This window comes from Microtus oregoni, unplaced genomic scaffold, assembly GCF_018167655.1.
Source record: "Microtus oregoni isolate MIOR12 unplaced genomic scaffold, Mior012 000018F_ref0000195, whole genome shotgun sequence".
In the NCBI taxonomy this organism is placed as follows: domain Eukaryota; kingdom Metazoa; phylum Chordata; class Mammalia; order Rodentia; family Cricetidae; genus Microtus; species Microtus oregoni.
Genome location: NW_024543077.1, coordinates 40,409,845 through 40,434,713, shown reverse-complemented (window position 1 = coordinate 40,434,713; position 24,869 = coordinate 40,409,845). Strand labels below are relative to the sequence as shown.

Here is a 24,869-nt window from a genome sequence, read left to right as displayed (position 1 = left end):
AGTCCATTGTCCACATTGCCTCCTTGCCCACTGGAGTCTGAGCTACTCCTCACGGGCATCCTTCCTTACCTCCAGCAGCCTCTGCGTGCCCCAAGACCCTTCCTTCTCTCTCTGTTTTGGGTCCTCTGGCCTTGTTTGTCTTGGTTCTTTTCTTCCTCTTTGCCTTGTCAACCAAATCCTTTCCCTAAAGGAAGAAATTTAGAAAGAGGATCATGATACACATAGGAACTAAAAACGTTAATCAAGCCGGATGGTGGTGGTGCAGGCCTTTCATCCCAGCACTTGGGAGGCTTGAACTCTGTGAGTTCAAGGCCAGCCTGGTATACGAGTGCCAGGACAGGCTCCAAAGAGAAAGAGTTTATCAAATGGAGATTATGCCGGAAGAACAAGGTGGCTTAGAATGGAACGCATTTGAGTTCTGGATGAAATAGGCGATCAACTTCAGAGTGTGGAGCCGGTGGGGAAAAGGGCACCTTTTCTTTAAAATAACCAGGAAAAATTTCAGAGAAGAAAGAGTAAGAAAAGCCCTGTATGGCCTGCCTTCTTTTCTGATGCTATGTCATGGTCTGCAGAGCTTGAAGCAAAGGAAGCGATTTTCTTGTTTGTTAGCGCTGCTACGGTTGGCCAACTGATGGAACTCAGACCGGCTTTGTGTCCACTGACTTCTACATCGTGTGCTAACTCTGAGAAAACTCCCGGGGCAAGTAGTGTAAGTCCCAGTCTCTGGCCCCCATCTTTGGAGGCCCCGCCCCTATGCCCGCCAAACTTTGACCCCTCCTCGGATGAGTGTCAAGGCAGCCCCCCAAATCTTGACCACTCCCCAAGTCTATTTGAGGGAGAGTTCCTTCCTGGTGTCGCCCCCCCTTCGTGGTTGCATTGGCGGCTTCCCGTTTGGGGGGAGGGCACCGGAGAGCGCAGGAATCACATTAAATCCTTTAATTCGGCTTCTTGTGATTTGGCTTGATTGGGATTTTTGGCGTTGGCAGAGAGCTCGCGTTAGGAAATGTTCCTAACAGGTAGCAAGAGCCATGGTAGCCTTTCCATATAGACTGTGACAACATCTCCTAAAAGAGGTTACCTACTTTGTAGTTTCGTAGGGTTTGACAAGAAGATGCAGCTTGGGACACGGTACAGGTTCCGGTGAGCAGACCGTGGCTGGACCTCGCCCGCCTCCACCCCCCCCCCCTTGCTCCTTTTGTGAGGTGCTCGTATCTATTAAGCAACCTCCATAAGTCTACGTGGAGCCTTGGAGGGGTCCAGGCAGGGTTTCTGGACCAGATTCTCTATTCTCACACTCACGTGACTGGCGGCAGCTGAGGTGTGCTGGCCGAACGATTTGGGTTTCGGTTCCGTCTTCTTATTTTTTTTCCTTGGAAGAAGAGATGCAGTCTCAGACCCCAGCTTCTCTGGGGATGCAGGCTCATGTTCTAGTAGTCCTCCGTGCACATCCCTGTCCCTTTGAAAAGAGCAAGTCAGCAGACCAATTTCATGACGAAACGTGTGAGTGGGAGGGAAGAGAGCAAAGGAAGATGCTGCCAGGATTTTTGACAGGCTTAGGCAACTTTCTCCTCCGCATAAGGGCGGTTAGGAAGGGTGAGCTTCACTTTTGGGGTTCCCTAAAGCCCTAGTACGTAAACATATGGAGAAACAGTCCACTTCTTTTCATTGCCTATTTTACACCTTTAATTGAGAGCTCATTTGGAGGTTCTATCAGGGAAGCCCAACTACGAGAGGACCCTGGACCAGAGAAAGACAGGTCCTCCCGTGTTTGAGGAAGGTTTTCCTCTTCCGTGGAGCTGGCAGCTTTGGGAGGGACATGCGTGGAACCGTGAGGGAGGGGGGAGCCATACACCTCGCCAGTCAGATCAGCTGAATCAACCCCGGAGATGGATCCGTGAGGTGCTGTGTAGCGATCAGATAACCCTCACAGAATCACGCAACTGAGATGTCTTCTGTCAAGGGCTTAGCCGGGAAAGGAAAACGACTTCTAACAAAGATGCATGCAGTTGTCCCGTTCATTACTTTGCCTCTATGAGTTTTATTCTCAATCGATTCAGCCACTACAAGGTGGTGTGTGTGTGTGTGTGTGTGTGTGTGTGCCCAGTCTTGTGTGTTCTAGTGTCCTTGCCATCGCTGGCTTACGTCTGTGGGTGGCAAGGACAGCATCAGTGATGCCCTGTGCCTGCTGGGTGCTGGGTCTCATCTGGGTCTTTTTTTTTCTTTTCAGTTAAATCAATATATTTACTGTGGCATGCTAGCCCAGGGCCTTCCTGCGGAGACTTGAGAAATATTTGTTGAATGAGGTCAATGGAATTTCCTGTAAATATACGAGTCTTTAAAGTCTTTAAGTCATTCAGTGACACCCTATAAAAACTCACAGAAGTCTGCTTCAGAATGTGCGAGGAAAACCTGTTTCCCCAAGGAACGAGCCCCCTGTAAATGTGAACTGTGGGCCTGGCTGTGTTGCTGTTTTTCTATTCCACACTTAGGAATCTGTGTTAAACCCCAATTTTAGTCACAATAACAGTAATGCATTTTGTGGAGTGTTTTATTTATTTATTTTTCTGTCCTCTTGCGAAAAAAAAAGAACTCTCTCATCTCATTGATTTTAGCTAGGGAGAAGGTAGATGTAATAACCTATTTAAAATATGTTGCAGAAAAGGGATTACAAAAATAAAAAAGAAAGGAAGAAAGGAAGGAAGGAAGGAAGGAAGAAAGAAAGAAAGAAAGAAAAAGAAAGAAAAATCTTTAGTGACTGCCTCAACCACGGAGCCTTTCTTCTTTTGCTTCTGGCTTGGCACAAAACCTTTTAGACCAGAGAGTTATACTGCTGATCTCTAATCACCCTAGGCTCATGGAACCCACAATAAGGTCTCGTTCCAGCTGGTAGCGGAGAAGACCACAGCAGAGGCCACAACCAGAGGAGACTGGGGACAAAGGCCTGGACCAGCGAGCTCACAGGAAGCATCCAGGGAAGGTGTTCCTGCCTTGGCGGGGATGAGAAGAAGCCATGGTGATAACTGGCCATCTTTATTCTGCTCAGAGTTAACAACTGGAGGAGCCAGGATGAACTGATTGTCCCAGCCTTCTATGGTCTCTGTAAATGTCAGGTTCACGGACACACCAAAGAGCTACTTCAAGGTGACTGAAGTTCACTCTTCCCCACCTAACCTGGAGAACTCGGTTTAGGTGGCTCACTCATCCATGTATAAACTACACAGGGACCTGTTGCTTTTAATCCCAGCCACCAGCATGTGATGGCATGAATCTCAGAAAATAAACAAAAATCAGAATAAATTAACGAAAGAAAACCCATGATGGAGGGCTGGAGAGATGGCTCAGTGGTTAAGAGCATTGCCTGCTTTTCCAAAGGTCCTGAGTTCAATTCCCGGCAACCACATGATGGCTCACAACCATCTGTAATAAGATCTGGTGCCCTCTTCTGGCCTTCAGGCATACACACAGACAGAATATTGTATACATAACAAATAAATAAATATTTTTTAAAAAGTTTAAAAAAAAGCCACGATGGAGGGGAGAAGCCACAGTTGCTATGAGCTGCACACACACGTGTTACACTTACGTGCTTTTCACGGTGTCAGCCTCAGAGGTCTGGTTGTACTCATCCACGGGAGTACTGAAGCGGTCAAGAGTCAGGTCCCTTAGCTCTGGGTCTGTGTAAACAGAGTATCCTTCATCAACAAACGACCCAGGCAGTTTTCCCAGGAGGAAATCAGGAGAGGGGGGGAAATGTCTATTGGCGAGTCCTGAGCAGTGCAGATGAGAGCTTTTTGTAACAAGTGACATTAAAATTGCAAACTATCCTTCAGAAAAATGATAGCACAGTATGTGTCTAGAGCCAGGAAACCCGTTTGAACCTTCATCAGGACCTCACCTGGGCGTTTATCACAAGGAAACAATTCAAAAGAACAAATCAGCTTTTGTAACAACTTGTTTCATTTGTTGGTAATGAAAAATTAGAGACGCTGGCAGTGGTGGTCCACGCCTTTAATGCCAGCACTCGGGAGGCAGAAGCAGGTGGATCTCTGTGAGTTCGAGGCCAGCCTGGTCTACAGAGGGAGTTTTATTTCAGGACAGGCTCTAAAGCTACAGAGAAACCCTATCTGAAAAAAACGAAAACCAAACCAAACAAAAGCCCCACTGTGGTTAAAACTGCGGAAAGGAAATTGCTCTAAACAGTGTCATCTGTATAATGGAAGCTTAGGGACAACCTTCAAAAACCGTGGCCAGGCTAGGAGATGATTACAGTATCAGTGGCATCTCCATGGCAGGAAGATCTCCGTGAGGATTTATTTCTACAACATGGTGGCTCTAGTCGGGTTGGGGGAGTAGGGGGAGCTCTTGTTGAAGGCATGCCTTGCCGTGAACAAATTTTCTTTTTTGTTTTTTAAGGTTTATTTATTAATTATATATACAGTATTCTGTCTGCATGTATGCTACAGGCCAGAAGAGGGCACCAGATCTCATTATAGATGTTTGTGAGCCACCATGTGGTTACTGGGAATTGAACTCAGGACCTCTGGAAGAGCAGGCAGTGCTCTTAACCTCTGAGCCATCTCTCCAGCCCCCATGAACAAATTTTCGAACTTGGGTGCAGAGCAAAAGATGGCCACGAGATGGCGCAATTGCACTGCCCAGAAACGGAGCCTTAGCCTGGCAGTTCACTCTACCATTTGAGATCTGGGGATGTGATTCAGTAAAGAGAAATTCTTTTGTTTATTTTTCCAAGTGTGAGTTGCAGGCGTGTGTCAACACATTTGATGGGATTTTCACAATTGCCTTAGATTAATTGAGGGATTAACTGAGGGGCTGCCATCTCCTCTTTGCCTTTTTTTTTCCAGGTAGAATCTTGCTAGGTCACCCAGACTGATCCCAAGTGCCACCACACCTGTTTGGTATTGTCGTCTTTATGATGATGGTTCCTCCTATCTGTGAATACTGTATCCAAGGTTATAGAGAAGATTATATCTATTCAAGTCTATTTCTATGTATTGAAATGAACTCATATAATGTCTTAAAACTATACTGTTCCGCCGGGTGGTGGTGGCGCACGCCTTTAATCCCAGCACTCGGGAGGCAGAGGCAGGCGGATCTCTGGGAGTTCGAGGCCAGCCTGGTCTACAAGAGCTAGTTCCAGGACAGGAACCAAAAGCTACGGAGAAACCCTGTCTCGAAAAATCAAAAAAAAAAAAAAAAAACAAAAAAACAAAAAAAAAAACTATACTGTTCCATCTTACTACAGATTGAGTTCCAGGGTAGCCAGGGCTACACAGAGAAACCCTGACTTGAAAAACCAAAAGAACACAAACTGGAAACTGAGAAAGGATTGATAGAATTCTGTTGGGAACACCTGGAGTCCTGGCCTCCAGCTGCTCCTCCCAGCTAGAGATCTTTCCTTCTGATTTGAGTCACTGAAAGCTGTGTCAAAGTTGTTTACCAGCTCTGCTTCACGAGCACGGGTTGCCTTGGACTTGATCAGAGGATGAGGTTTTCACCTGTTGGCCCACCTGACTGTTGGGTATATGAGCCTCTGTGGTGCTATTGAATAAGGGGCTTCTTACCAGTGACTAGAGGTCCGTGTCCCTGTCTCTCTGTTTCTCTGTGTCGTTGTGTGTTTCAATCTCCAGCCCCTTGCCCCAAGCTCGTGAACTGTATGGTAGCGCATTGAGCGCAGATAGGCATCGTGCGCTGCAGAATTCCACCTGGTATCGTGATTTTGCCAACCCCACTACTGAGGGATCTGTAGATACTGGCATCAGCAGGAGACAAAGGAGCATTCTGTGTCCTGAGAGACGCAGACCTGGCCTTGCCAAAAGGAAAAATGAAACCTGAATCCGATTAAATCCCTAGACCTGAGGACCAAGTACCGGAAACAGGAAAGCAGAGACACAAGAAACCACAACAGGAGGGCATAGCAAAATCAACACCCCAGGAAACGCAACAGGACAAAGTGACCCGATTTCCTGAGCATAAACTTGAAGAGGAGAAGGGAGAGATAGAAGGGAATCTATAATTTAAATGACACTTAAAGGCCATATCAACTGATTATAATCAACTCAAAAAATTACAATTGTAAAACAATAAGAACTTGGAAACTATGCAAACACCAGTCGGCCATATTAAAGAATTCTTTGAATGCTGAGGTGTGATAACGTTATCTCAGATACTTTTCTACATCTTGGGGAGAAAATGGTTTATTGGGCTTACATAGCCTGAATCACAGTCTATTAAGGGAAGTCATGGCAGGGAGGGTGTTGCTTACTGACTTGCTGCCCAGGGCTCGCTTAGCCTGCTTTCTTAGAGAACCCAGGATCAGGGTCGGCACCACCTACAATGGGCTGGACCTCCCCTATCAACCACTAATTAAGAAAATGCCCCAAAGGCTTGCCTAGCCCGGTTTTATAGAGGTGTGTGTATGTGTGTGTGTGTGTGTGTGTGTGTGTGTGTGTGTTTAGTTTTTCAAGATAGGGGTTCTCTGTGTAACAGCCCTAGCTGTAGCTGTCCTGGAACTAGCTCTGTAGACCAGGCTGGCCTCGAGCTCACAGAGATCTGCCTGCCTCTGCCTCCCGAGTGCTGGGATTAAAGGTGTGCGTTTAATCACTGGCAGGCAGAGGCATTTTCTTAACTGAGGTTCCCTCTTCTCAAATGAGTCTAGCTTGTGTCAAGTTGACATAAAACTAGACAAGAACAATGGTCTTGTAGTTATGTCAAAAGAGTCCCTTTTTGTTTTTTAGAACTGCATGGTAGTTGAATGGTGGTGGCGCACGCCTTTAATCCCATCTCAGGCGGAGGATCCATGTTTCTGTGTGATTGTTTTGGGTCTAAGCTAGCCAGGCAGCCCGGAAGAGCAAGCAGCCTCCTCCAACAAATTGGCGCCAATGTGATTGACTAAAATCCACATAAAACCTGAGAAAACTTATTTTGTTCCTGGGCGGCCGGGATGAACAAGCAGGCCCCTCCAACACCTTTATTACCTCTGCTGGAGCTGAATCCAGCAGGGAAGTTTGTGGGGTTCAAAGTTGAAATTTCCGCTGTAAGTTCCTGAGGGTAGGGAACCTGACATTGTCATCGTGGCTCGCCTAAAAACTCAGCGTGTTCGTTCATTCATTCATTCATCTGATCCATTCATTCATTCACTTGTGGAACGTGTACGAGGTCTGGAGAATGGCCTGTCTTTAGGCACACTCACAAGACATGGGGCTATACAGTAGTACACAGTGGCTATCCAACACACATTTGTGAAACTGAGTAAGACTTCGCATCTCCCCAGGAAGCAGAGGCAGCAATGAGAAGCAGACAGTGTGGGATGCTCCTTAAGAAAGAACTTGCTTTCCAAGTATGAAGCCCCGACTCCCCAGGCAGCTCTCCTTCGAGTTGGTGGGAATCACACCCCCCATTCGCACAATTCACAAATGCATCAAATGTTCCTTTCTCTTCCTTTGCTACCACAGAGACCAGTGGAGGGAGCAGAGCTATCCTAGTCCCTCTTAAGCCAGCCACAGTGTGGGCAGCTAGAGCCTGTTGTTTGGGGTGGAGAGAGAAAACAAACTGAGCTAGGAAAAGCGACTGTGAGTCTCAGAGGCAGGAAGGAGGCAGCACCTACGGGACAGAAACGGATCTGATGTGCGCTGGGCCTGCCTGCTTCTGCTTGTGGGGAGCAGCGCCCCCTTGTGTTTAGTTTGGTTCAGTCAGCAAGACCCTGTTTTCCCCATTTCCTAGTAACTGGGTCAGAGGATCCCAAGGCTTGGTCTTGGTGTTTATTACAAGAGAAACCCTGACTGAGAGAGGGGCCTTGTGGCAGAACCTGCCGGCTTCAGCTGGATCCCACACGGTGGAAGGAAAAAATGGACTCCTACGGCAGAGAAGGAATCTGGGACTCCCAGCCCAGTGGTGGAGCCTCCATGCTCCCTATCTGCCTGCCACCTGCCAGCTTGGCTTCGTTTCCAAGGCAGAAACGAGTGAGCTTCTCATCCTTCTTAAGTTATTTTGCCTTTGTTAGAACAGGACACCGATCACACATCCCTCTCTTTTATTATTGTTATTTTATGTGTATGAGCGTTTTGCGACTATGTATGTCTGTGCACCAGGTGTGTGCTTGATACCCGCTGAGGCCAGAGGAAGACATTGGAGTCCCCCGAACTGTAGTTAAAGATGATTGTGAACCACTATGTGGGGGTACTGGGAATTGAACTCAGACACTCTGGAAGAGTAGTCAGTGCTTTTAACCACTGAGCCATCTCTCCAACCTCACAAGTTCCTTTTGAAAAGGTGGCAGGCTCTGGGCCTTCTCTTTCTGATTGGAGTCGTGGAAAGGCTCATTGCTTTCTGAGGCTTCCCCTCCATTACTGTTTTAGGCTGCTCCTTTGAGATTTCACATACTTCATGCAGGGTTACAGTCAATCTTAAGGCAAGGTTGGGAAGGTAGCTGAATGGTAGAGGCTTTGCCTAAATGCATGAGAATCTGAATTTGCTGTCCAGCATAAATCTTAAAGCATTCTGCCACATTTCAAGGAATGGCTTTCTTTTGTCTCTTGAGACAGAGTCTCTCGTTACGTAGACCAGGCTAGCTATATGGCCATATGCCTATATCCTGGGATTACAGGCAGGCACTACCATACCTGCTCCTCAAGGAGGGATGTTGTACCATCTGCCCTGCTGCAGAGACTGACTTGGAAAGTAGTTATCATGTTAGAACAAGGCTCTCTTGATAAGATATTAATACAAATTATGACTATATAATTAAAGGTTTCCTTTTCTGTTTGTTCTTAAAGAGGTTTGCTGGGCATGGTGGCACATGCTGGTAATCTCAGCATTTGGGGGGTAGAAGTCATAGTAACAGGAGTTCAAAGCCATCCCTAGCTGCATAGTGAGTTTGAGGTCAGCCTAGGTCTCAAAAACAAAAAAATATACAAATAAAAAAAGTTGCTAATAACACCTATTGAGGACCATCTGTGATAGATACTTGTCTAGACCTATTCACTCAACTCCTCTTTATCACAACCACCCCAGGGGGTAAATACCATTTGTTCCCCTGCTTTCGAGATAATAAAGGAAAAAGATGTCCAGAGAAATTCAGTCATTTTCTCAAGGCTACGCAGCTAAGTGGTAGAGCTAGGATTTTTTTTTAAACTAGCAGCATTTTATTTTATTTCAAGATTTATTTATTAATTATGTATTATTGCATGTGTCCCTGCAGGCCAGAAGAAGGCACCAGATCTTATTACAGGTAGTTGTGAGTCAACACGTGGTTGCTGGGAATTGAACTCAGAACCACTGGAAGAACAGTTAGTGCTCTTAACCTCTGAGCCATCTCTCCAGCCCTGGAGCTAGGATTTGAACCCAGGAAGTAAGAAGCCACGGTCAGTGCTGCTAATCTCAGTGATGTCTGGACTTGAGCCCAATTCTAGGGGGAGTCTGATGCCTCTTGGCTTCCATGGGTACCTTCATTCACATGCCTGTGTCTAGCACAGACATACACATGAATATACATAGTTAAAATAAAAATAAAACTTACAAACTGAACCGATAACTAACTGTCCTCAAGCACTTGGTCTGAGGCATGCATTCCTTTGATACCTTTTGTAAACCTCCCAGGTGAAGCTGAGCAGTGGTGGCGCACACCTTTAATCCCAGCACTCAGGAGGCAGAGGCAGGTGGATCTCTGAGTTTGAGATCAGCCTGGTCTACAGAATGGGTTCCAAGACAATCAGTGCTCCATACTACCCTGTCTTGAAACACCAAAACAAAAAACCGAGACTTCCAGGTAGTTCTGAAGTGCACTGATAAAAGAACCATTGGTCTAGGAGGTAACTAGAATTGAAGTTGTATTCTTTCCTTGGACTTTGGGGCAAGAGTTATTTCCCCAGTCCACTCAGATTCAGAGGTTGTTGGTTGACCTTGCCTTGGGGGAACTTGAAAGCAGAACCCTAGCCCACCTCCCTAGCTCAGTTATTCTTTAAAATTTTATTTATGTCCATGTGTGTAACATACATAGTACTAATGATTGAACCCAACCTTGCACGCACTAGGCAAATGCTCAACACTGAGTGGTACCCCCAGTTTCTGGCTCAATTCTTATAACAAACCATGAAGGTCACCACTGAGTTTAGTAGGGCAAAAACCAAAATCCCAAACAAAACCAAATCCACTTGACCATTAAGACCAAAGGGGAGACCTGTTCTTTAAGCAATTAAAGTGTTTCCTTAGCACTTCCAAGACCTGAAATCCTTTCTGAAAAGGACAGGCAAGTCCCTCTGTGTCTTTCTGTGGCGACGTTTCACTACGTTAGAGAATGTCTGGCTAACCTCCGAGGGACGCGGCCGGAGACGGTCCTGGTGTCAGGAGACAGGAAATCTGTCTTGACTGACTTGGTCATTGCTTAGTTTGGACCACGGTCTGTGTTGCCGAAAGCCCTCACTGCACTTGGCCGAGATCTCTGAGCCTTGTCAGGGTCCACATTCTGAATGTGTGATTTATAATAGGGAGAACCTGAAGGTCAGCATTTATTTTTTCTGGCCAGTGTCACTCGGCTTTGACGATGGAGGTGACAGGGTCTCATGTTAAAAGAACCCTTCCTTAAAACCTTGACCAGCCCAGGGCTCACACCACCATCCTGTGTCTGATACCCACCAAGAGTGACGTCTTTAAAAGTCAGTAATCCCAGCACTCGGGAGGCAGAGGCAGGCGGATCTCTGTGAGTTCGAGACCAGCCTGGTCTACAGAGCTAGTTCCAGGACAGGCTCCAAAGCCACAGAGAAACCCTGTTTCGAAAAACAAAAAACAAAACAAAACAAAACAAACAAACAAAAAGTCAGTGGAGGACTGGACAGATGGCTCAGTGGTTAAGAGTGGTTATGACCAGCGGTTGCTCTTCCAGAGGACCTGGGTTCTATTCCCAGAACCCACATGGTGGCTCACACTGTCTGTAACTCCAGTTCCAGGGGATCTGACACCTTTAAGTCCTGCATTCACACAGTACACAGACATACATGCAGGTAAAACACCCAGACACGTAAAAAACAAAACAAAAAAAATCCCAAAACGTTTTTAGAAAAATAAAATAATCAGTATAAAAATTGTTACTTTTTTTTACTATGATGTCAATGGAAAGAAACAGTGAAAGATAAACAGGAAAAGATAAAAACCTTCAACTTAATGGAGAAGGAAAGAACCAGCGTCGTTTTGTAGATTGGCAAATAGTGACTACAAGAGGGTAGATAATTATTTGCTGGAATACCCGAGATCCGCTTGCCTCTGCCTCCCAAGTGCTGGAATTAAAGGCGTGCACCGCCGCCCCCGCCCCTCTCCCCAGCTGAGACTGGTATTCTTTAAGGGGCTGCATTTTTTTTTTCCGGGCGACTGCTTACGTCAGCCTGCAGACAAAGATGCCGGGTATGCAGAGCTGAAGGTGGATGTAACCACTCCACAGCTCAAGCTCAGTTCATTAGCAAAGACCTGACGTTACCAACCTGGGTAGCACAGTCGCCCGTGACTTTTAAAAAGGGGCCAAGTAAGAAAACAAGCGTTCCTGGGTGCCTCAAATGGTTTCAGAGCCCAGGCTGGCGTTCAGCCCGCGTGCTTCCTCTGCTGGACACCTCTGTATAGCAACAGTAAGCCCTTCGCGTCTGTGCGGTCTGGAAACCTCCCTTAGAAAGGTGAGATGGGCCTGTGCGTGCATGTGCGCACGCGTTTCCACTTCTGCAAGAAGAAACGAAGATTCCAGCGTGATGGCAACCGGCTTTAATACCAGCACTCCAGAGGCAGAGACAGGAGGATTTCTGTGAGTTCCAGGACGGCCAGAGTCACACAGTGAGACTGCCTCCAAACACACAAGCAAAAACAGAACAAACCCAGAGGCGATAAGGACAGAGACCAATTCAGTTCCTGGAGGCCCAGTTGGCTGCAGTATCAAGCAACGTGCCAAGGTGCCCTTCGAAGGACCTTAGAGTCTAACTGAGTCTCCGGAATAAGAACCATGTATGCCTCCAAACCCAGTGGTCCCAGGCTAAGTGTTTTATAGAACCATTACCACCTGAACAAATGCAGGCTTGTTTTTAAGGAAGCTACCATCAAGGTATTCTTTCTCTTTGTTTGAGAAAGGATTTCTGTGTAACCCTGGTTGTCCTGGAACTCAGTAGACCAGGCTGGTCTCGAACTCACAGAGATCTACCTAGGCATATCAAGGCATTCTTTTGCCTTCCTTCCTTCCTTCCTTCCTTCCTTCCTTCCTTCCTTCCTTCCTTCCTTTCTGTCTTTGAGACAGGGTTTCTCTGTAGCTTTGGAGCCTGTCCTGGAACTAGCTCTTATAGACCAGGCTGGCCTTGAACTCACAGAGATCCACCTGCCTCTGCCTCCCGAGTGCTGGGATTAAAGGTGTGCGCCACCACTGCCTGGCTCAAGGCATTCTTGATGACAGCAGCTAGATCTCCACAGGTGATGGGTCCTGTGTCCTTGCACGCACCCCTCTCTAGGCGTGGAACCCCAGGCCCCTCACCCACATATCCACACCCCTGTGAAAGCAGGAGGACAGAGAAATGGAGATGCTTGGGGTGGGAATGGGGAGTGGGTTTTTTGTACATCCTGGAAGCCTCTATTCTTGGCATCAGCCTGTATCTCTAGCAGGAAGGAGATGTCTAAATAATCCAGGAAGAGAAAGCCTGTCACCCACATTTTCTTGCAACAATAAACACATTCCAAGTTCCAGGGCAGAGTCTGAGGGGAAATAGTAGGATCATTCTTTGTTAATGGGTCTGGGCAGCAGACAGTTCATCCAGGGCAATCCCAGGGTAAACCCAGCGATAGGATTGTACGCCCAGTGTCAGCTGACTCTACCTTGGCTGTCTTTGTCATTCCCTCTGTGGGGTCCTCTTGGTTCTTCATGGGAGTCAGTTTCATCTCCATGTTCCTATTGGGTTTATACACCACAAAGAATAAGGAGACAAAATAAGTGCAAACATCCCTCTGTCCATGCCCTCCAGGTAAAATGGACTAAAGTTTCCTTAGCTGTCCCCCAACAGCCTTTTCTTTTCTTAGTAGTGTTTAGTGGGGATGGTGATGATGAAGGCAAGGATGAACATTATTGATGTGGGAGTTCCCTCTGTATGCTTGGAAACAATTAATGAATAAAGAAACTGCCTTGGCCTGTTGATAGGGCAGAACTTAGGCAGTCAGGGAAGACAGAACTGAATGCTGGGAAAAAGAAGGGTGGAGCCAGAAAGACGCTATGGAGCCAGAGACAGATGCTGGAAATTTTTACCCGGTAAGCCACTGCCACGTAGCAATATACAGAGTAATAGAAATAGGTTAAATTAATGTAAGAGTTAGCCAATAAGAAGCTAGAGCTAATGGGCCAAGCAGTGTTTTAATTAATACAGTTTCTGTGTGGTTATTTTGGGGCTGAGCAGTCGGGTGGCTGGGACAAACAAGTGGCCTCCCTCCTCCTACAGAGTATCTTTTTTTTTTTTTATTATCAAGACAGGGTTTCTTTGTGTAACTATGGCTGCCCTGGACCTCTCTCTGTAGACCAGGCTGGTGTAAAACTCGCAGAGATCCGCCTGCCTCTGCCTCCCGAGTTCTGGGGTTAAAGGCATGCGCCACCACCACCTGGCTGGGGTAGTACATTTTTAAGGTGTCTCTTTCCAGTGTACAGTTGGATCAAGAACCTCTGTCCTCCTTTAGTGGTTGGAGGGCAGCCCCTTAAAACCATAGCAGGCAGAGTTGGTGACCCAAAGAGAGCCCCATGCCGATGATATGCAGCTGCTCCCGGCTTTTGCACCCAGAATGGAAGGAAATAGCCCATATGGCCTACCAGCTGGAGACCAGTTAAGTGAATTATGGTGATTTAGGAAGAACAAGGTAACTCTCTGAGTTGACACAGAACCGTATGAAATCTCAGAATAAGATCCTGAACAGTGTGTAGTAACACTCCAGTTTCCATGAAAATCTGCCCTGCTAGCTATGTTTGTCTGTATTGCATTCTACACTCAGTGAGGGCACACCGGGCCAGGCACGGTGTACACGCCTGTAATCCAGGTACTCCGGGGGTGGAGCGAGTGTGTAACATCAGAAGGTCAACGTTACCCTCAATTACATAGTGAGTGTGAGGCCGTGAGCCCCATCCACCCCCAAGAAATAAAAACAAAAGGACTCTGAGTGTATTTCAGATTCAAAACATGAACTGAAAACTAAAACGAATCCCGGTACTCAGGAGGTAAACAGAGACGCTCAGATGTGTTACTTCCGTTGCTATGACAAACGCCTGGGAGAGACAAGGGAGAAAATATCTGGTTTCATAGTTTCCACGGAGTCAGTTCTGTGTGGCAGGAAGGCATGGAGACAGCATGCACCGTGGCGGCCGGGGAGCACGCAGACAGCGTTCACAGCGTGTCACTCCCAGTGGCTCTCCCCTGTCCATGTTTAATTCCATCCTGGCCTCCAGCTTATGGGATGAGGCCACCATGTCCAGGCTTTCCCCCCTGTAGTTAGTCCTCCCTGGGAATGCCGTCACAGACACGCCCAGAGATGCCCTTTACTCATCTCCTGGGCATGCCACCCAGTCAAGTTGGCATTCACAGCTTCAAGGGAGGCCCTGTCTGAAAAATCCAAACCAAGAGCTGGGGGTGTAGATATGCGGCAGAGCACTTAACTAGCATGCAAGGGCCTGGGTTCAAATCTCCAGCACCACAAAGCCCAAACAGACAACAACAAGACACTAAAATGAAATCAGTAAACTGAGTGATCAAGCCACAAGTATCTTAAATGCTTGGAATTAGTAGTGTTTCAGGGTTTGCACACAAAGACACACACATACACAGACACACAGAGACACAGACACATAGACATACAGACACAGACACACAGACATACAGACACAGACACACTCATACATATACACACAGACACACACAGAGACACGCATGTACACAGTCACACAGAGACACACACATACACAGAGACACAGACACACACACATACACAGAGACACAAGAGACATAGACACACACACATACATATACACACACAGACACACACACACAGACACACAGACACATACAGTCATATACACACACACACAGACACACACATACACATACACAGAGACACAAGAGACATAGACACACACACATACATATACACACACAGACACACACACAGACACACAGACACACACACAGACAGCCACACACAGCCACACACATACACAGAAACACACACACATACACACACATACACACAGACACATACACACAGACAATACACAGCCACATACAGACACACACAGATACAGACACACACACAGACACACACACACGTTTTGAATTTTGGAATATATACAAACAAATGATGAGATATCATTCGGGAAGGAAACTCAAATGCACACACAAAATTCACTTATGTTTCAGATACATTTCACGCACACAGCCTGAGGATAACTTTACACACCATTTTAAAAGTGCATTTACGTTGTGACCTATCCTATGAGCTCAGACCCGGAACTTTCCATTTGTGGCCCTCCTTTCATTATTCAAAGATTTTCGGATTTGGGAGCATTTCAGATGTCACAATTTTGGGGTTATCGACACTCATCTTGTTGAGTGAGCAAAACAGATGAAGATTCAAATCCCAGCCCTGTAACCTGCCTAAGCCTTTCGCTTGTCCGCTGCCCCTTCCGCAAATGACATTTACCTGCCGTGTGCCAAGGACTGCATGAGGCACTGGGGACACAGGGTTGAAAGATCTATTTGCAGAAAGCTTGCTTTCCTGTAGCAAGACGACAAGAATCCTCACAGTTCTGGGACGGAGTGTAAATGTTGTGACAGGTCCAGGTTTCCTTGGGACCTCAAGGGAGGTGAAGTTAAATTAGGCTCAGTAGGGTCTGTTTACCAGTAGGCAGAGTATGAAGTCTTGCAGGAGCAGGAAGGCAGGGCAACTCCAAACAGAGGGAACAGCGTGGGGCGTGTGTGTGTGTGTGTGTGTGTGTGTGTGTGTGTGTGAGCCTGGCGGCTGCAGTAGCAAACCATGTAAACCGGACACAGGCGACATTTGGTGCTATGCATGGGACAGTTTTGGAGTTTTAGAAAAACCGAATGTTATACCTTTCTGCTAATAAAAGAAATACACCTTCGAAGGTGGGAACTGCACAGTCAGAGAGAGCATGGAAAGATTTTTTTTTTTCTTTTTAAAGCAAATTGCCGTAGTTCTGTGTTTAGGATGGGCAAGGACAGCCATGTGGAGTTCGAGGCCTGGGTGGAAGCCATTAGAGTAACAAACACTGTAAACTCCCAGGCAATTCTGGGACGCTGTATGAGGCAGTTCCCAGTGACTCATGGGTGGTGGAGTCTAAAGCTTGCTCTCAAGTCCAGACCAGGGAACTACTTAACTCCCAAGCCTCAGTTTCTACAACTGCCAGTGAGCCAGGTTCTGGTCAAGTGGTCTGAAGCTCTCATTTGTCCTTGGAAAACCTGCACCAGCCTCGACTTCCGCCCTCAAACGGGGCCCGCCATCTGGGCACAGCGTCTCTAGAAGCACAGTAGGCTTCGCCAGGGTTTTGCTGGGAAGGGGGTACAGAAGGCAGAAGGGGAGCTTCTGTATGTCTGTCTCCAGTTGCCTAGATGCCTTGTCATGGAACCTCAGGCCCTCCGTCAGTGGGATGACAGCAATAATAAGTAATACACAGAGAGCTGGACCCAGTGACGAACACTTGAAGTCCTGGCACTTCAGAGGTGGAGGCAGGAGGATCAGGAATTCAAGGGCATCAGCTACGTAGTTCAAGGGTAATCCGTACTACAAAAAAGACCTTACTGAAAATAGATGGTAGACGTTACATAGACTTCCCTAAATGTTCAACTTGGAAGATAGATTTGGAAATTCTGTGTCACATGACAATTGATACTTCAAAGCAACAATTAATTCTTTAATTTTTTTCATTTATTTCATGGGTGTGTATGTATGTGTGTGTGTGTGTGTGTGTGTGCGGGAGGGGCTGGAGAGATGGTTTAGTTGAAAACACTGTTAGCTCCCTTAGAGGACCCAGGTTCAATTCCTAGCTCCTACATGCCAGCTCACAGATGTCTGTTACCTCAGTTCTGGGGGACCAGACACCCTCACACAGAAATACATGCAGGCAAATACATACATAAAATAAATTTTAAAAAAGAAAGAGGCCTGGAGAGATGCTTCAGAGGTTAAGAGCACTGGCTACTCCTCCAGAGGTCCTGGGTTCAATTCCCAGCAACCACATGGTGGCTCATAATCATCTGTAATGAGATCTGGTGCCCTTTCTGGCCTGCAGACAAATATGCAGGTAAAATCCTGGGTACATAATAAAAAAGAAAGAAAGAAATGAAAACATGCTGGGCAGTTAGTGGTGCACACTTTTAACCCCAGCACTTGGGAGGCAGAGACAGGTGAGTTCCAGCCAGTCTGATATACAGAGTGAGTTCCAGAACAGCCAGGGCTACACAGGAAAACCCTGTCTTGAAAAATCAAACAACAACAACAACCCCAAAATCCAAACAGATCCCTGCTCCTTCTAAGGCTCTGAGGCCAGAACAAAGACGTGAATTAAATTCCTCACAGACGCCGCGCAGAGAGACCTCGGTCAACATTGTGTGGCTTTCCATCCTAGCTCCCTGCATGTTGGCCATGCCATGGGTTGTCTGTGAGCCTGGGTTTCTCCTGAGTGCAGGGGAATCTGAATTCTCACTGGAGAGATGGGTGGGGAAGTTTAAACAAGTTTCAGCGTGTGAGGGACTCAGCCAGCGAGTGTTTATTTCTTCCTCCCCTGGGCTGAGTCTGTTACAGACGTGAACCTGTTTTCAAAACTGTTATTTTATGCAGTTCTCACCTCATTGCTGGGAAGCAGGTGTGGAGGGGACTATTTGTAATCACCTCTATTTTGCAAAGAGGAAACGGTGTTCCCGAGGGTTGCAAGGTCACTTGGAATCAGAGAAGACCTGGGGTTTGCCAACCACTACTGGCCTGACACCTTAATATTGCTTATGTCCTGCTTCATCTTGGCCTTGCTTTTTCTCTTGGGAAGGCAACACTTGCTGTCCTAAATATTTTTCCTGGCAATATTATCTAAACCTCATGCATTCACTGCATCTTGAAACTGGCTTGCAGACCTTCTGCCCTACGTATTCCTGCCAAGTTAACAAAGCATGCTTGGGACTAGACCTTACCTCATAGGGCATCTTTGGACAGCATCTTAAGCCAGGCCTTATTTCCCTGTTACCCCATTCCGTTCACAGAAACCCACCCTGGCGAGACCACAGAGGCAGTGGCAGTGGTCCTCTGGGTGGTGGGATGCACCTATCTCTGTGAACAAAGCCTGGGACTCCAGGACAGATGTGAGCTGCTCTAACTGCAGGCATGGTCGGCTCCCTCCACTTTTAGCTTGAGAGTTCCATTAGCTAATGCTTGCATCAGCTGTGGAGTTAAAACTTATTATCTATTCTTTCTGTCTTCTTGAGAGAGAGTATATCTGACCTTCTGGGTCAGTGTGCAGAATGGGTAGATCCTGCACGTGTTTCAAACAGACTTTCAAAATTCCCCCCTTAGAATTCTGTGCTTCTCAGTTGGTCCATAAACATGTTCTCTTTTTGTTTCCTTAGCAATGCTAAGGAATGCCACATTAGACATATTACACATAATTAGTATTACGCATAATATTAAAGTCACCTTAGACACACTTCATCTTTGCTCCTTTGTTTTGCTTAGTGTTTCCCCCTTGCACTAACCTGGACTGGAGCAGGGATCTTGGTCAGTTTGTTCGTTTGTTTGTTTGTTTTTCCGTCTTGTGCTAGAAACCTTGAAGCGTGCTTAGAAAGTCCTTTCCAACTGAGCTACAGCCCCAGCCCACCACAGTCTATTCTGTTCATGTACGTACCCCAGACACTCAGAAGGTGCCAAGGCCAGAGTAGGCACTCAAAATATTAATCCAAAAGAACAAACAAACAGTGACAATGATGATTCAACCACTGTTTTGGAAGGAACCAGCCATACTTCTTTAAGGCAAAGACAACACTGTTCCTAGGAATGAAAGGGGCCATTTCACCAACATAAGCTAACAGCCTGGCAATCTCTCTCTCTCTCTCTCTCTCTCTCTCTCTCTCTCTCTCTCTTTTGATTCTTATAGCAAATGTTTTTTGTTCTGCTGTTCAGAAACCAGTGTTCTGTCTTGTAAGACATGCTTCTTTTCTCCATGGTCTTGCCCTGAGGATCCAGGCGGGACCAGTGGCTTCATTAGGACACGTGAGCTAAGTTGTATCTTTCAGTTCTGAAATGACCCTAGGAGAAAAAGCCAGGAGCCATCTTGCCTCCACTAGAAGAGCCCAGGAAAGTCACAGAGATAAAAAGATGTTGGGTAAACTTATAGGCGTTTTTTTTGTTTGCTTGGAAAGGGGGGTCTCCTACGGCCAAGGGTGGCCTCAAATTCCCTGTGTAGCTGAAACTGGGGTTGAATTCCTGATCCTTCTGCCTCTACTTTCCAACTCTTAAGATCCCAAGCATGTGAGCATCATTAGCTATCTGCATGACTCTCAGCCCAAGTCCTACCTTGTAGAGTGTGAAGCCCACAGAAGCATGGCCTGAGAACTCTGGCTTGCTTAGCCGAGGTTGGGACATCCACAGTTCCTGTCAGTCCTCACAACACTAGATAGCATGTCACCATGAGTTCTCAAGTTTCTGTCCTCTCCTGTGTCTGTCTTTCCTAGACTCTTCTTATCAAGGGTCTAGGATGGTTTCCTCTAGGAGAGGATGAAGGATCTGAAGTCCCTCCATGTCTATCTTGGCTCTGTTCCTGGGCAGTTTCTTTGACTTTGTGGCCATTTTTCAGTTCAGCATACTCTAAAGAGGTCCAAAGATGGGGTTGGGAAAAAGCCTTCGACCAAAGGGTTGTAGGATGAAAAGGGTGGGCCGGCTTATGAAGTACCCGCGGAGCACCGTCTGACGGCCGGGGCTGTGTTACATGCTGGACTGGGAGGGGAGTATAGCAAAGGGTGGACCAATGGCATCCTCACCTCAGGAGTGCTCAGTGCCCTTAACCAGAAGAGAAGCTGAGCTTGGGAGATCAGTGAGCCCTCAGAGAACAGAAAACAAGGGCTGATATCCAAGAGAGAATCCACATCTAACCCCGAAATAATTAACTCAAGAATCAGCACTTTCAGGAATGTCGTTCTACCAAGTTATGGGGCAAACAGTAGCAATTATGTTCGCTACTGTCAAGATGAAATGAATCCTATTTACCTGTTTTATGAGGCAGTTCAAAGTGACCCTTTTTCTCTCTGTTCCACTGTCCCCCACTACCTAAACCAGACACCCAACTGGTTTGTCCCCGATGGCTGGCTGGGATTACGGTCCTAATTTGTTCTTCCTTCATCTGCTACAACCTGCCTGTTTTCTGTCCTTTCTGATAAAGTGAGCGCACAGAGGGACTTCTGAGCTGTTTTTGTAGCATGCAGAAGTGTATTAACTGGCATTCCTGTGTCTGTGTCTATAAACCCCTTGTCTTCTCAGTGTGAGATCACCTTCAGGAACGGCGTCATGTCGATGTGCAGCTTGCGTGTGTAAAATTCTTTTTCGTTTGAACATATCAGCCCTTTATTTATACAACTTTGAGGCTCTCCCATCTTCTGAGCTGCTGCCTCCAAGGACCGTGGGGCTCCCTATGAGAGAAGCAGAAAGCCCGACTTTCATAGGAATGATACACAGGGCAACAAGAGCTGACCCAACCCCCTAATATTTATAAAAAACATTTTTTCATCATGGCAACACTAATAGTAATTCCTATTTTTATCGTTGATGACATAGGGAACACATATATGTCAAGAACAATTTGACTAGTTAATAGTATCCAGAGATGTGGGAAAAGGGACCTTTCTGGTTGGTGATTATTTCATTCACTACCCACAGCGACCCTGGGAGGCAGGAATCACTGTCCCCCACTTCACAAATCAGGAAACCAACTTGCCCAGAGCCATTTAGATGTTGTTTGGAAGAGGTAAGATCGTTGTCCAAGACGAGGCTCCTTTTTCCTTCCTTTTTTTTTTTTTTTTTTTGTGACAGTCTCTCACTGTGCAGCCCAAGCAGACTCACACTTAGGATTCTTTTGCTTTATCCTCCAAAAGTGCTACCATAGACTATTTTTTTTAAAAAAAAATGCAATTAAAAAAACAATCCCTATACCTTCTAGAGAGGTCATCAAATCTGTCTTGATATATATGATCACGCGAGATCGTATCTATCTTTATTTGTAAACTGAGCTGAGTTTGACGTGTTGGGAAGAGCGATTTGAACAAATGTGCCCGAGCAGGAAGGAAGAACGGTCAGAGACAGGAGACTGGGAGGCCCCAGGGGCTCTATGATCTCTGGGGCCACACTCTCTGTGGTCACCAAAATGAGCAAATGGTGCCACATTTCAGGGCACTCGAAGTCGGGTCTGAAGTTGTCTTTCAGCCCTTGCCTCCCACTGCAACCTGGGCGATCTCAGGAGTGATATGACCAGGTTCTCATCTGTGTCCAATCATCATTGCTTTTGGATGGAAGGACAGCCAACCATCCTAAAACATTTATGAGGCCCTTCTTGCCTGATCCCTGTCTCTTTTTTTTGGCCTCTTTCGGTCCTTCAGCAAATACTTATTGGGTGTCTGTTTCAAGCCCAGCAGAGTAGGGAGAAATGGGGCACACTGAACTCTACTGAGAGGAAGCGGAAACAAAGAAGGAAGTCATGCTTGAATGTGATTTACTCCGGATCTGGAGAAAAAGCAGCAGAAGGACATTAAGGAGAGGCCAAGGAGCTGGGCTGTCACTCTCCTGGAAACACCCACTGCCCTTCTGATCCTCCTCATCCTCTGTGTTCCCTTGGCCTCCCAGAGGATCAGGCACTCCTAATCATGACCTGCGATGACGGTGGAGGTCGTGCGGTCTAGTCTGCACTAGCTGACCATGAGCTCCTCGAGGCAGGAGCCATAACTGCCTTGTTTCCCGGTTCTAGCAATGCCTGACTCAGAGACTGCGGATGTAAACGTGGTTGATCACACTTGTTGAGCTGCAGAGTAAGAGATAGAAGAGCAGCAGAGGCAACTCAGCTCCCGTCAGACAGGGAGGGCACAAGACGCACCTTTACAGGAAGTGTGCCTTGACCTCCACAGGCCTGACCTCCAACTGCCACTGTTCCCTCATTTGCAAAGAGAAAAGTTATTGATTCTGTTGGTGCCAATTTGCTGGGGTCACATACATTGATGTGCTACGAGATCACCCTGGGTGGGAATTTGATCAGTTCCATATTTTCTAGGAGACTAACTTTGAGATAGCTGTCTCTCTAGGCAGCCATAAATTACTTGCAAGCATTCATGAGGAATTAGTAGTTGGTGGGTCCCCACAAGTGGCCGTCATTCCAATGAACAACCACATCCACCCCCTTTGTTTAGAGACGTGTCTAAAGATAAAGGTTTCTCTAGAAAAATACATTTTTTTTTTTTTGTCATTTCAGCCTCAACCCTAATCTCTGCCTGCTTAGCTTTTCAGGCAGAAATTTCCTCTCCCCTCTTCTAGTTCCAATGCAAGTTTTTGGTTCAAGCTGGAATCTGACAGGACCCAAACTGTCCGGCCTCATAGCCCTCATCCTCAGGTTGGCTCTTCCACCTAGCCTTATCCTGTCCAGCCATTGGCCAGTCAGCTTCTTTATTAAATCAATCACAGCACCAAATATTCGCACAGTGTAAAGGAACTTCCCACACGTTGGAAATCACTGGATGGATGACAGAAATCAGGCAACATAATCTGAGAGAAATTTCTTCATTATCTATTCTGAGTTGGGCTGGAGGACAAGGCCATGGCCAAGACCTGGTCTAATGGCTGGAATTACTTCAACTCCTGTGTAGAGTTCAATTTGACTTGTTGAAATCTATACCCCTGGACTTGTCTTTTCCTCTTAACAATTCTCTTGGCCATTCTGCTCATCTCCCTTTCATTTAGGAGCTATCAGTTGTAGCTTGATGAAATGCTTTAAGAGAAGTACTGATTATCATCATCATCGTCATCATCATCATCATCACTATTATTATTGATGATGATGATGATGGTGGTCAAGCAGTTCTACAAATGGATGAGAGCAAAAGAGAGACCGGGAGACGGGAGCCAAGATGTTCAAACAGGTAAAGAGGTAAGAAGAAAAAGATGTCAGAGAGTTAGAAGCAGAAAAGCAGGGCCTGTGCTTGGGTGGTTTGTCTGTTCATTAAACAGGTATTTATTGTGGCTACCGTGTGCCAGACAAGCTAGCATGGGTCAGCGGGTGATTTTCAATGGTGACTCATCTATGAAGACGTGGTAATAGTGGTAGACTGGGAACTGATGCGGACGGTTGGCGATATGCCTCGGGGCAGTCAGGGGGGAGCCTCTGTAGGTATCTCTGTGGTCTGGTGATTTTGGAGGTCCAACTCAAGGAAAGTAGAGGGCTGGAGAGATGGCTCAGAGGGTAAGAGCACTGACTGCTCTTCCAGAGGTCCTGAGTTCAATTCCCAGCAGCCACATGGTAGCTAACAACCATCTATAATGAGATCTGGTGCCTTCTTCTGGCCTGCAGGCATACATGCAGACAGAACACACACACACACACACACACACACACACACACACATATATATATTTAAAAAATATATTTTAAAAAAAAGAAGAAAAGGAAAGTAGAGTTCTTGATTTCTAGGCCCCATCCTGACCTTGCGAGCTCCTCTTTGTGTCTGCAGGGTGGAGCAATCAAAACTGACCCACGCAGCTCTGGGGTGTGTTGAGAACTGAGACAGCAGCCAAAAGAGTAACCCAAGGTCAAGGTCTTTTAAAGGACAAGAAGGAGAAGAAAACCCAGGGCTAACTGGAAGGCAGGGAAAGGGGGTAAGGGTGCAGGCTGGAAGGAAGCAGAGGCCTGAAGCTGTTTTATCACGTGCACAGTTTGGTGGACATGGTTTAAAAGGGATGGAAAGGTGACCTATTTCAGAGAAAAATCGAAATTCGTCCAGCCCCGTTCCCTATGTCTACTCTAAATATTTTACTATTTTTAGGTTCTGCTAAAACCACCTGGAAGCCTTTCTCTTCAGTAAACGAAACACTAAAGATGAGTGAGTTAACGTGATAAAGCTGATTTGAATTGCACAGAAGGCATTACGCAAAGTGCTTGGCATTTAAACAGTTATCTGACATTTAAAAGGAGAGGGCTGTTAATGAATTCAAGAGCTAATCTTATGCTCTGTTGGAGCGAGTCACGGAAAATCCGGGGTTATTATCTTGCTGTAAACATAATGCGATTTCAGTTGAGCCATCAACAGAAGGGAGCGATTGGCTGCATACTGAAACCCGTAGGAACATACATGAGCCAGACTGAAAGGGGATGCCTGTTAAAATTAAGTAAATGGCTTATCATTTCCTTTCGTACTCTTGGATTGTAACATCTGAACCATAGACTCAAGGAGAACGGGCCCCTAGTCATTTCCCCTCCTCCCTTGAGATTTTTTAAAACCTCACGCGCTCCTCCACAGAGAGACCTTGGGATAGCTCGCTTTAAAATGAGACTCCGAACCCGAACGCCTACATCTCCACCCAGGAGTCCCGCAGAGTCATCCAAGACAAGGATCTGTCCCGTAGGTGTCCCGCGGGGCCTCCTCCTGATGTCTCCCACTCCTTTCTAATTGGGGCTCCCCACCTTTGTAGCTGCCGCTTAATGGCTCCAACAGGAGCTCCTGTCCCTCATTAAGTAGGCTGCAACACTCTGGCCGTCTAACCGCCTCACCTCCCACGCAGCTCACACCTTCCCTCTGCCTGAGACCCAGCTGCCAAAAGTCTCTGGGAACCTGTGG

At 46.6% G+C, this 24,869-nt stretch overlaps 1 protein-coding gene across 1 annotated transcript in view; it reads right to left on the bottom strand.

Annotated features, from left to right (window-relative positions):
• The window catches only part of LOC121459044 (uncharacterized protein KIAA2012 homolog), a 102,929-nt gene that overhangs the window by 8,110 nt on the left and 69,950 nt on the right, over positions 1-24,869 (bottom strand). Inside the window, exons 14-17 of the mRNA XM_041668545.1 lie at positions 12,853-12,925; positions 3,584-3,674; positions 1,300-1,456; positions 70-184 (exon numbers count right to left, since the gene is read on the bottom strand). Of these exons, the coding sequence (XP_041524479.1) occupies positions 70-184; positions 1,300-1,456; positions 3,584-3,674; positions 12,853-12,925 (436 nt within the window). The remainder of the gene's footprint in view (positions 1-69; positions 185-1,299; positions 1,457-3,583; positions 3,675-12,852; positions 12,926-24,869) is intronic.